At 31.6% G+C, this 13,407-nt stretch overlaps 1 protein-coding gene across 1 annotated transcript; it reads left to right on the forward strand.

Moving 5' to 3' along the window:
• Positions 1-5,509: 5,509 nt before the first annotated feature.
• LOC108736263 (cytochrome P450 4d2) lies at positions 5,510-8,996 on the forward strand. Its single transcript, XM_018468622.2, has 7 exons — positions 5,510-5,724; positions 6,841-7,041; positions 7,140-7,325; positions 7,420-7,802; positions 8,182-8,422; positions 8,503-8,676; positions 8,739-8,996. The coding sequence occupies exons 1-7, from the start codon at positions 5,562-5,564 to the stop codon at positions 8,897-8,899; spliced, it is 1,509 nt and encodes a 502-aa protein (XP_018324124.1). The 5' UTR covers positions 5,510-5,561; the 3' UTR covers positions 8,900-8,996.
• Positions 8,997-13,407: the final 4,411 nt, after the last annotated feature.

The following is a 13,407-nucleotide window of genomic DNA, read 5'->3' on the forward strand; positions in this document are numbered from 1 at the left end:
CGATTTTCCTGCTTTTCCATTTTTACGAAAACCACAGAGGCGTCTTGTTCAGCGTGCTGTCAAACCTACACTAGCAAGGAGATCGGGCTGAAACTATAGCTACAAGCTATCCAAGGATGGTACTATAGAATGTCACCTCAAGGTAGGCCTAGTGGCGTCATCTCTTGGTTAGGCCGGAAACTTATCAATCCACCCTCGTACATAAATTCATATACCTTTATAACAGCAATATTTTTAATTTATGAAAGGGCGGTATTTGCCTGGAATAGTAGCCTATTATAGGGGTTGCAAATAAATTATAACAGGGATACATATATATGTATATATATCTTCTCTTGGTAAGGTCGAACGGCATTTATGCTTTTAAGCAAACAGTGAAACATGAATACTAATTTGTATTTATTCTTAAGGACTCCATCGAAAATATTCGACTGAAGAGGACTTTAGATGGCTCTATAACGGCTTGAGGTAGGAAGGTTTTAGTCGGAAGGTCCGATGCTGATACCGAAGAAATTCACGCACACCTTTTTGGATACGTTATGGAAACCAATTTACTTTTATTAAATTTTTCGTAGAACTATCAATGCCTCTTGTCTTAATTAATCATTCCGCTTCTAATTTAACCTAACCTAATTTAATTAATTTTGAATTTCTAATTTGAGAAGTGGAACCCCACTAATGCAGAATTACCATAACAAATTACAAGAATAAATAATTTGCCTTACTGTTTTATGATTTATTTGCATACTAATGAAGATTAACGAAATAACAAGCGTTATTTAATATTTGATAAGAATCTTTTTGTGACAAGTGACAAGTAAATAAATAACGATTTATATGAATATATCTACTTAATAATAGTGGAGAGACAATTTAATCACTAACTATAAGGAATCTTTTACGTACCTAAATGTAGTATCTACTTGTATTTTAAAACAATTTTACTTCCAAATTAAAAAGAAAAATGCTGTGTGCGAACAGAATTGCCCACAGACAAAGTTTAAATGTAAATTTCGAGTTGGTGAGCTTGTGAAAATTTATGTAAATTCTAAATATATTTTCAATCTCTACTCGACACGATCTTCCATCTAAATGTTTATTTTAGAGATCCGAGTTTCGTTTCTCTATTTTTGTTCGAATCGCTTCCCGCAAAGCCGATGCCTTCGCTTCTTCTTCTATCAGACCATCTAGTCGTCTATGTGATTTACTGTTTAGGGTTCATGAAATATAGGTATTACGTACACATAGAAATGCGGTCAATAATACCTATATGTATGCTATCGAATCTTCACAAAATTGGAATTTTGAAATTATGTAAAAATAGGTTATACATTTATCAAGTGGTTTGTTTAATTGTAACGCGGAAATTTTATTTACTTGAAAATAAAAACAGCTTTATCAACACGTTCAATTTAATTTCATAGCTAGCACGATGTAATCAATACAGAATAAGAAACTAATATAAATAATAATGTAAGATAAACTGGCATAAATAGAAAATGTTATTTTTCATTATCAAGTAGCAAGTCATTTTTAAATACAGCAATTATTGTAAATCAGTTTTTATTATGCTTGGTCATATACTTTGCTAATACTTACTTATGATAAAATAAATTACAGTGTAAATTATTTAAACTCAAGCAACTATCATTTTATCTCATTTTTGAATTTTCGTTATTTTTTTGAATAAAAGGAAAAGTGAGTGTACTTACGTACACATTTATTTGCATATTTGTTTAGCCGGTATGCAGGATGGGGTAATTATACACTTTCACTGTTACCTGGTGTTTTTGCCATAAAAATCGAGAAATCCTCATGATTCTGGCCTCAAAATATGTTCCATTTTACGGTGGATTGATGAAAAAAATTTGTAGGAAAGTCGTAATTGAGATTTTTAATAGTTTTATGGTTTTAAGTGGTCAAAAAAACTTTATCTTTAAATAATCTTTAATAAAACTTTTCTCGTTATCGGATAAAGTTCTATTTTTTGTAAAAAAAAAATAAGAAAATTGATTTTTTCAGTTTTTACAGAATAAAAAGAATCATTGGAAAACTTTTTTTTCGTATAAAATTCACAAATGTTAGTAATGAAACGTTACTCATGAATATTATACTTAGTGATAGGCTGAATAGTGACAAGTGTCGCAGAGGGAGGTTGTTAAAAGAGTATGAAAAAAATGCACGTCAATTAGCATAGTTTAGTAAAACTAGTCTAATTTTTTCAACTGAATAAAACTGATTCATGCTCAAAAACTAATCTTTTCACGTTCTTAACACACCTCCCCCCCCCTCACGCACCTGTCACTTTTCTAGTTCATTATTTCAGCTTATCTGCTGTAAATTATAAAAATAAAAACATAACTTGTTTTATTTACAAAAAAATATTGATTTTTTTCAATTCTCGTATTTTTTTTGTAAAACTGCCGTCAAAAAAATGCAAAAAGCTTAATTTTTCGATTTTTTATGGTCAAATAACCAGGTGATACTGGAAGGGTATAATAACCTAGGGTGGCCAAAAAGGTACGCATTGTGCTCATTGCGGCCAACCTGTAGGTTTAATCGAAAATTGTTTATTAAAAAGGTATAGGAAAAAGTTGATCAGAATGCCAAAATACGGGGCTATGCAAAAATCGCAGAATGTTCAATTTTTTTTTTCGAATCAAATGACCCAAAAAAGTTTACAAGGCGAATGATGAGGATACCGTGAATAGAGAAGATTAGAAATGAAGAGGTATTAGAAAGAATAGGAGAACAGAGGACTTTGTGGAAGTCAATAAGAATTAGGCGACAAAGGTTGGTAGGACACCTTCTCAGACATGAAGGTCTAGTCAGAGACATATTAGAGAAAGAAACAGGAGTTAAGAGTAATAGAGGTAGACCTAGATTAGATTACTGTTCGCAAATAGTTAAGGATGTGGGCTGTTCTAGTTTTAGGGAAATGCGAAGATTAACTCAGGATAGGAAAGAGTGGAGGTGCGTGTCCAACCAGTCTTAGGACTGACGACCTTATGATGATGATGAATCGTTTAAAGTTTAAAACAGTGTTTTTTGTAGTGATAGAATGTAGGGTTATTGCTCCTTTTATTGTTATTGTTACAATATCCTATCTTCTGATTTTTTTAATTAGTATTAACGATCACAAGGGGCCACTTGTTATAGCTCAGCTAAAATCATAGTGCGGCTATGGCTTTGGCTTTTTGAGTGGTTTACAAATTGTTTCTCGATATGGTCCGTATTAAGAAATCGTATGACTGCTTGCAGTAATTATTTCTTTCTATGTACTTGTATTATAAATATGTAGACAGTTTTAAGCATATTTAATACAATACGGACCTTAGATTTGTCAGGAAAGGCTGTTCTGTTAATCAAATTTTACAATTAAGGGTCTCATAAAAGTTAAATATAAATTAAGTCTATAAAATATTAAGGTGAAAATTCATTTCCAATTCTCTATTCACTGCAAACTACCTCAGGTTAATGAGGGAATTCGTTTTTTTTTTAATTAAGTCATAAGCGCACTTTAACTTTAAACTGAAGTATACTACTAATAATGTGTTGTAATTCAGACTGAATATCAATGAATAGCAACTTGTTTGTTTTAGAAAAATTAATTAAGCAGATATATTCACAAAAAAATTTAATCGTCCTGCTCTGAGAATAAAGAAAGGTTTTTAAGCAAACATGTATCTACAAAACTTGCAAAACATAGATTTAAGTGATGAAGCAAATAATTTTTTTTAGGTTTATAATTTATTTTAGGGTTGAATCAGAAGATTTTGCCGTGGCAAATTTAACAATTCTTTTAGACGGGAATCATTTTCCAGAGAATGTCCTAAGCATATTCTTGCTGTTTTTGTCTATAATTTATACTACTGACAGTAGAACATTTTGTAGCAAACGATTGAATAAAATAATTCGAAGTGGTCTGTATTCTGGCGAAACTGCCAGACGCGGATCGCGATTTCGATCTTTTGGATCTCATCAGCGCGTCGCAGACAGCTTCGACAGAGCATAGACCAATTTTTATATAATCCTCAAATGTAGCATTATACTACAGATGGCGTTTACTGCGTCATTTGTGGTATTTTATAAAACGCGCTGTTAAGACAGCAGGTAAAAGTTGGTCTGTGTTCTGTCGAATCTGTCTGCTACGCGCTGATGAGATTCAAAAAGATCGAAATCGAGATCGGCGTCTGGCAGTTTCGACAGAATGCAGACCACTTCGAATTATTTTATTCGATTATGGTAACGTGTTTATCACGTAGTGGTTAGCTACGCCGGCATTCATTTCAGCAAATAGATATCCATATATTTAAATGCACCTTGTTGGAGCATACGTAATCCTAAAATGTTGTATTGTACTACAGATGGCGTTTATCGCGTCTTTTGTGGTATTTTATAGCAAACGATTTTTTACCTATATATAAATCATGTATCTGAAAGTGGTTTAATGAAAACAACCTTTTAAAAAATTTAATTAAGAGAATTGTATTATGTGTATTTTTCAAAAATTTAATGGTTTTGCAGTCTAACCATTAAGATCAAGTTTCAAGTAAATCTGACCATAAATAATGTATGTTTCATTTAAACATTGTAATTCCTCTTCACCATTCACACCCCCCCCCCCAACAGAGATTAAATCGGACCAAAAACAAACGTGCAATCTTTGCAAACCCCTTTCAGCTTTCTAAAGAGGTAGAATTTTGTAAAATGTTGAAATAGGTATGTATGTCACTAATTTTATATGAAAAAGCATTAAAACCAAGTTTCAGGTAAATCTGACTATAAATAAAACACCATACTTAACCATAGACAACATTACGTTTAGCTGACACTTGCGTTTTGTTGTACCATTTTTAACAAATGAACGGCTAGACTGATGTTTTGCTCTCAGTTGCATTTTGTCATTCCATGTCAGTTGCGTTTTGTTAAACCACGTTTTTTTTTTCACGGAAACGGAATAAAAAGTATTCTATGTCCATCTCCTAGCTCTAAACTATCTCCCCACCAATTTTTTTATACACTTTATACATTAAAGTAGGACCCCTTAAAGGAATTTTGGTGACTCGAGTCAGAAGGAGTGAAAATGTTTTTTCTTCCAATTCTTTCGTAGTAGTTTCAAATTCACATTAATAGCATACTTTAAAAGTTAACGAATTTCTTATAGCTTTTGGAAATTTAAAGAAAAGTTGTGTATTTCTTTTATTGTGTTTATATTTTCGGTAACTTTTCAAAACATTTAGGTACCTGTTAGGTATATAAATGAAGATCACTCTTTTTGAAAATTTATTTGCTTACCGCAGTCTCTATCTTGTACATATTAATATGTTTCTAAATAAGTTACGCGTATCATATTGTTTATTATTTAAAAAGTTTGAGTGATAAAGCAGTGTTATTAGTCAATCGTAATGATATTTTTGATACATGAAGGCAGTGCCTGTAATTTGCTATATCGTGGACCTTGGTCACGTTATTAGCCTTTTTGTTTTTATTCTATAAATTGTATAATTGTGCGTGCTTAGCTTCAGTTCGTCGCAGTGCTTCTTATTGGATAATTAAAAATGTTCGAAGAAGCTTTATATTTTTTTGTTTTTTTGTTTATTGTTTTAATTTTTCTGTGGTATGTTGTGCAATGGAACTATCTTCTCGCATTAAAAAATGTACCTGGACCAATTGCGTTACCCGTCATTGGTAATATGCATCAGCTTACAACCGATACAACAAGTAAGTAACATTTTGTTTAAGGATGTTTGGGAGGTACAATCGGAGACAAGAGTACATAAAATTGGAAATTCGTGATTAATTAGGTTTTGCAGCATATCATGACGTAAATAAATATTATCTATACTAAAAAAAGTATACGGTTTGAAAGAAAATTTGGAATTTGACCAAAAACTTTGAATAAAATAAGAANAATTTATCAAAAACACTTTCGACAATCTGTATACTATTTTCTGAACAGATTCCTTAAGTTTCCAATTTCAAAATAGCGTCAAAAATACAATTAAAATTTAATTTGCATCCTCAACGCACTGCGATTCCTCAGGATCGAAATCGTTAATAATACGGGCAATAAGTTCAAAATGTTGAGAGTAATAGGTTGCAGCTTCAATCCAGGTGCCCCATCTTAGAACAATTGGGGATGACGGAAGTGGAATCCCACTACCGGCAATTTCTTTGAACTCAGCAACGCGAGAAGGTGCTTCTTGGTCGACGATATTAAGAAATTCACATTTGTGTAAACGGAACGCAACCCATAAAGGGTTGAGTAACTATTTGACCTTGGTAAGCGTATAAATTATATTTGCAAACAAGTTTTAACTACGAAATATGCAGATAAAACTTAAAATGACCAAAATATGCACTTTAACCAAATAATGGGTTAAACATGCATTAGAATATGCAGTTATGCAAATGCATAAATATCCGAACCCTAGCTATTACAATGCCGATATAATTAATAAGTGTGAATGCTATTGAAAATTACAAAGGAAAATAAAATTGAAATTTCTAAATTACAATTACAAAGGTCCCTGAACCTCCTGAACCGTGGGTAGAAATAAGAGATGCTACAGAAGAAGGAAATGCTTGCAAATCCAGACATCCCGAAAAGAACATAGTCCACCATTCCGAATGGACTCCGTATATAGTGCCCGATAGTCACGAAGATATAATTCAAAGAAGCGTTTTGCGCCTTTGGGCGAATTTTTCAATTAACATATTATCTACAGAATAGTTCGAAATTATGTTTAAATTTCAATTAATTTTTACCTTTTTTCTTTCTACCTATTAAGGGTTGTTTCTTTGTCGAATAAAATTTGATATATATTTCTTTTACAGAATCATTACCTGTCTTTATGGATTTTAAGAAACGATACGGAAACATTTTCAAACTTTTTATTGGATTTCAGGAAACAGTAGTTATTATATCGGATCCAGATCTTGTTCAAGTACTTTTAGGAACAACGGGACCGTTACATAAATCGAGAATATACCGCTTCTTGTTCGACTGGCTTGGGCACGGTTTACTTACAAGTCCTCGTGAGTGAACAGTACCTGTTAAAATAATAAATTAATATAACAATTCTCTAGATACATAATAGCTCAAGTCTCTAATAGTATATTTTTTGATATTGCAGCTGCAAGATGGAAAAAATTTAGAAAAATTATAACACCAGCTTTTCACTTCACTATATTAGAACAATTTTTAGAAATATTTCAAAGAAACGACAATGTGTTTTTAAAAAAGTTGGAAAAGGAATTGCATGGCAATTCTTTTGATGTGTACCCATATGTGACACTTTTAACTTTGGACAATATCGTAGGTATGAAAATACGTTAGCAACAACTAAAACTAAAATCCCCTTTATTTACTTATCCTTGTACTTTACTTAGTTATCCTTGTTCATTTGCTTACAGAGACTTCAATGAATACGAAAATTAATGCCCAAGAAAATTATCGTTCTCCATATGTAGAAAGCACAAGAGAGTTATCTAATATTTTAGTTAAAAGACAATATCAAATAGCAGAAGGGAATCCTATTTTGTATAAATTTACTAAAACTTACGCTATAGAAAAGAAACATTTAAATGTAGTGCATAATATGACTGAAAAAGTGATAAAGCAAAGAAGATTAGAATGTTTAAACAGCACATCAATTGACAGTATAGATTTAAACGATGATTCTATAGGAATAAAGAAAAAGATTGCATTTCTTGATTTACTAATGATGAGTACAGTTGATGGAAGACCATTAACTGACAGCGAACTTAAAGAAGAAGTCGACACATTTATGTTTGAAGTAAGTTTGATTGAAACTATTGAGAGATTTTATTTATATTTACATTTTTAGAATTATTTTTAGTTGTTATACATGAAGATTTAAGTCTTTGTAATTCTATATTAATCAAAACCTTATCCACCCTTATGTTTCTTCTAACACCACAATAATTAGATACTTCACTTCAGTGAAAAAAGTAATCTAATAGTCGAGGTGATTTTGAATATATTCTCATAACTAATCTAATCTAAATTGCACCCGAGGAAGCCACTGTATGGTGAAATAATTCTTTTGGTGTCAAAGCAAAATGTTTTTGTATCTGTTTGCTCTTTGTTTTTCACTCATTTTTACATGATTTGATTTTTTCATAATACTAATACAAACATACACCGAATTTTAGGGTCACGATACTACAGCATCGGCCATAAGCTATACCCTCTATTGCCTTTCAAAACATCCCGACGTACAACAGAAAGTAATGAATGAAATAGAATCAATTTTCGGTAACGATACTGAGAGGCCGGCTACATCTTCTGAACTTCAAGGAATGAAATATCTTGATCTCGTTATAAAAGAAACATTAAGACTTTATCCGACCGTACCCATGATTGCTAGACAGGTCCAAAATACTTTTGAATACAGTAAGAAAATGTTTGACCCTGTTTTTGTTTCTAAAATTTAATTAGGAAACTATCTAAATGCGAAATATTGTTCCTAATAGATGGTGTAAAATATCCGGAAGGAACGACAATGCAAATATTTATCTATGGCATATTGCAAGATGAAAAATATTTCAAAGATGCTACAAAATTTGATCCAGATCGTTTTCTAGAAATAAACAATTTGCATCCCTATGCGTACATACCATTCAGCGCAGGCCCTAGAAAATGCATTGGTTGGTACTCCTTTTAATATTTATTATTGAAAAAAAATGTACATTATAAACTATACTTTTAGGGTTTAGATTCGCATCATTAGAAATCAAATCAACGATTGTGAATGTGTTAAGGCGATACGAAATTTTGGATGCTCCAGATTGTAAAGTAATTATGTCTAACGAAGCAGTTTTAAAATCGGCTACTGGTATTAATATCAGAATAAGAAGGCGACGATATTGACTCTTGTAATGAAAGATTAATGTAATGTTCTGATCTGGGAACATTCTGTATAATTTTATTATATTGTTTAAATATATAATACAAATCTATAAATTTATTCATTCTCGATTTTTAAGGTCGACCTCCTGTTTACGAATCTGAACTTTTTTATCTTATCAGAATTTTTTAGAATGCATGGTTTTAGTAATTTTATAATAAGTGTTGGTGCATATATTTTTTTATTGTGGCTGATTTTATCTAAATTGTAAATAAACATTCATAAGACTTTCTTAAATGTGCCATTTATGAAGAGAGTAGTTATTCCCATTATGGAATAAACTTTCTTTAAGCTTCTTTTTGAAGAAACTCCAGACTTTAGCATCGTACTCAGTAATGATAAATCTGCAGATTGTTTTTACAACAAACGAGATCTGTAATATTAATTTGAAATCATTTTTTCGATTTTTTATTTACCCACTACAAACTACCTCAAATTAATGAGGGAAAAATTGTTGCTGTTGTCACACCCCCTTCGNTTGTCACATAATTTAGAGTTAGTTACGTTTTGTCCTTCTTCTTGTTAACTTGCGTTTTTAATTCGTAGCTTATTCGTTGTGGCTGTAGTTGCAATCCGTTATTTTTTAGTTAATAATTCATTTGTAAATAAAATCTGTATATAGTGTTTTATATCGAGTTTCATTCATTCGCTCCGTTAAAACCAACATTTTGAGAAAATACTGCTCGTGATTTCACGTCAAACACACTTAATCTATTAAATATATGAAATCCTATGACATTATTAGTTACTTAATAGTGGATTAATATGCAATATTAATTTGAAATTATTCTTTCGATTTTTTATTTACCCACTACAAACTACCTACCTCAAATTAATGAGGGAAAAAGTTGTTGTTGTTGTCACACCTCCGCCGGGAATCGAACCCGAGACCTAATGGTTAATTGTTGCTGTTGTCACCTCTCCTAGTTTAGTGGTCAGAACATTGATGCGTAAAGCCAAAGGTCCCGGGTTCGATTCCCGGCGGGGGTGTGACAACAGCAACAAATTTTCCCTCATTAATTTGAGGTAGTTTGTAGTGGGTAAATAAAAAATCGAAAGAACGATTTCAAATTAATATTGCATATTAATCCACTATTAAGTAACTAACAATGTCATAGGATTTCATATATTTAAACGAGATCTGCATTTTCATAGAAAAATTGTTTAAAATTTTTTTCTCTGTTCCGATACCAGGAAAATTAAGTTTTAGGAGAAAATAAGTTTTCCTCTTGCAACTCCAGGGAAGAAGTTCTGCAGCACCTTTTGGCAGTCTTAAATATAGTTGAGGATTATCAGAGAAATGTATGAAATCAGATCGAGATTAATCTGGCCTTACAAACTGGAACATCCAATAGAATTTTGAGTTTCTCTCCATTGAATAGGCTTAGCTACGTTAAAACTAGTCTTCTTACATTTTGACCGCTTACGAAGTTCTGATACGCAATGCTTATCTGTAACGAATAATCTAATCAAGGTACATTCTTTACAAAATTCGTGATGTTGTTCTATTGTTTTGATAACATATATTTACCACAAATGTAACGAAAACTATCACAGGACTTACGCCAAGCCATGATGAACGAATTTACGTTTCATTCGGTTACCTAAATATCTTATGATTATAACAAATAACCGATAGTTGTATAGAAATAATATTTTAAAGATACTCTCATTGGTTTATAGAAAGTTTTTTGTAATAAAATAAAGTTCATATTCGTGGAATAAAATAAAAACCTAAAAATTTGAAATACATATACTTATCCAAAATTGTGACGTGATGGATTTCATCTGGTATTTTTCATGTACCACATTAATAAAATCTATAAGAACGAGTTTTTCAAATTAAGAAATGGAATACCGTCTGGGTCTATTCAGAAATATTTTTTTTATATTACAAAAAGAAAATGTACACTGGCTGGTGTCCTAGGCCCATTTAGCCAACAAGAAAAAAACCAGCAAAAAACTTAAGCTTAAGTTACATATAAAAAACATCAAATATTTACACTTATGCTATTTATAAAGCTTACAATGCATGTGATCACCAGAGGGTCAATCTCACTTAGTAACGATTCCATACAATAAGGTCGAAACCTTCTTAACTTGAACAATTCTTTACATAACTCTTTACGTATAGTCTCGTACCACATGCATTGGAAGAAAAGATGATTAATGGTTTTTATTGAATTACCACAATCACAATGCGGTGACTAAACCACTTCAATTTTATATAAACTTTCATTGAGACAGGTGTGATTGCACCTCATTCTATTATTGATAGAAACAATACTTTTCCTGTGGAATTTAAAATTGGCGATTCAGAATTTTGATGTTAACAGTATTAGTGCTGCTGTCTGTAGTACATTGGCAGAAGGTGAAGAAAGGCAGCTACAAATAACGAGCGCGCCAGTTCCATACCTTTAAATTTCCTTGTATTACACAGAGATATGGTAACTAAAATTTATTTCACAAGAAATTGTTGATTTTAATACAACCAGTACTGTGTTTCAGAAAAAAAACACGAACATTACTTATATAATATACAAGGTGTTATCATGCTACTTTTCTATTTTGTATTAGGGGCAACTAAATTTACTGAATTGATGCTAAAGATTATTTGTCTAATGTAATATACACTATCTCTGAGTGTCATGGGAATTAATAGTTCATTTGTGTGTGAGCCAAATGGTTGAATTCATTAATTTTTGTCCCCGTTCTACCCCCCGTCCACCCCCTACACATATATATCCAGACCGTGACTCATCTGCCCCCATTACTCCGTTACGTAACATTGGCATTCTAAAAATTTTAGATCACTTAAAAAGGCTTTTTAATTTCGATCAATTCAATTTTAGAAATTTTTTGGTAGGGTTAATTTCAATAAATTAAAGTGAAAAAAATTTAATAAATTAATGAAAAAAAATTGTTGCCGCTGTCACGCTCTTGCCGGGAATCGACCTCGGATCCCTGGCTTTAAGCACCATTACTACTATACCAGTAACCGTAAGCCATATGAGAGATGACGATAATGATTATACATTGGTTCGACGATTCTGTGTGACCTACAAAGTTATCTCTATTATCACCTCTTGTAGCTTAGTGGTAGAGCGATGGTGCGTAAAGTCAGGGGTCCGAGTTCGGTTCCCGGCGAGGAAGTGACACAGTAGCAACAATTTTTCCTCATTAACTTCAGGTTATCGGTAAAAATTAATTCAATTTAATGTATTCAATTCATTTTTTAATACATTCTCAAATCGTAACGTAACGCAAACGAAGGTCCCCTCCCACCCTCTTCGCAACATGACCATTTGACCATATCTCCCCTTTCCCCGTTAGCATTACGTAATTTAAGGTGACTGCTTACGTGAAAATCACTATATACCCCACGACTGGCAAAACTGACACGCATAGCTAATTTATAAAATTTTAGTTAAATAAAAATGTCATTTAATGTAAATAGAACGATATCTAATACAGAGGAATCGAGACAAGAAGTAAACAGTACATGTTTAATACCTTCCGATTACATTAATTATTATTTATTTGAATACTGTACACGCAAATTTCAAGGCTGTTTTGATCATAACAAAAGAGAGCAACGAGAATTGTGCGATGAAAATTCAGCAGCAACCACCACTATAATTATAACTGTATCTCTATAACTTGAATGAAATTGAGTACATACAGAAAAACATTAAAACATCGCATCGTTGCAGTAGTCGATCGCGAATATTAGCAAGCAGACGTCTTACTCGTACTTTTAGTTTCTATTCTTTTTTAATTAATTAAAGAATGTCTGAAGTTATTGTAAAAGCTAAACAGGGGTTGCTACGGGGTAAAGTAGTGGAAGATGTCAGAGGAGAGAAACACTACGCATTTTTAGGAATTCCGTACGGGAAACCTCCTGTGGGAGCTCTTCGATTTAAGGTAAGTTTAAAATTGAACTATCTAACAACTATTTTTATTTATTTCATAGCCATCTTTCAATTACTATTTTATTGACCACAGTTTGTAACAACTACAGTATTTAACTTGCAAATATAACGTAATTACATACTTAATTTAACATATATAAAGTTAATTTTGTGAAACAATGATTATGGTTTTATAAAATACACATTTCATTTACTTGATGGCCTTTGTTTTTAATGTAAATAAATGCAGTTCATTTGTCGACCTTGATAATCAAGTCATTAATCACTAGTTGTTTGTAAAAAAAAAACTGAAGCGTATTTTATATTAAATACGATTAATAAGTATACAAAAATACAAATGTACTTAAGAGTTTCTATTGTCACCAATTTTGATTGCTTCACTTTTTTTTTTACTAAAAACCTTGTAACAACTTATTTATCTATTTAATCAGTAATATAAAACTAACTTCAACGTATTTATTTATGGATGTGTTCACATGAATGTATAAACTAAAATATTGAAACAACAAAGATGATCTAATCTGTTTATAAATTTTTAG

This window comes from Agrilus planipennis, unplaced genomic scaffold (assembly GCF_000699045.2).
Source record: "Agrilus planipennis isolate EAB-ADULT unplaced genomic scaffold, Apla_2.0 scaffold97, whole genome shotgun sequence".
Lineage (NCBI taxonomy): Eukaryota > Metazoa > Arthropoda > Insecta > Coleoptera > Buprestidae > Agrilus > Agrilus planipennis.

Excerpts from the sequence above, each read along its gene's own strand:
- LOC108736263 (XM_018468622.2), top strand. The coding sequence starts at position 5,562 with ATGTTCGAAGAAGCTTTATATTTTTTTGTTTTTTTGTTTATTGTTTTA. Across the intron at positions 5,725-6,840 it reads GCTTACAACCGATACAACAA|AATCATTACCTGTCTTTATG; the intron begins GTAAGTAACATT and ends TTTCTTTTACAG. Across the intron at positions 8,423-8,502 it reads CCAAAATACTTTTGAATACA|ATGGTGTAAAATATCCGGAA; the intron begins GTAAGAAAATGT and ends TGTTCCTAATAG.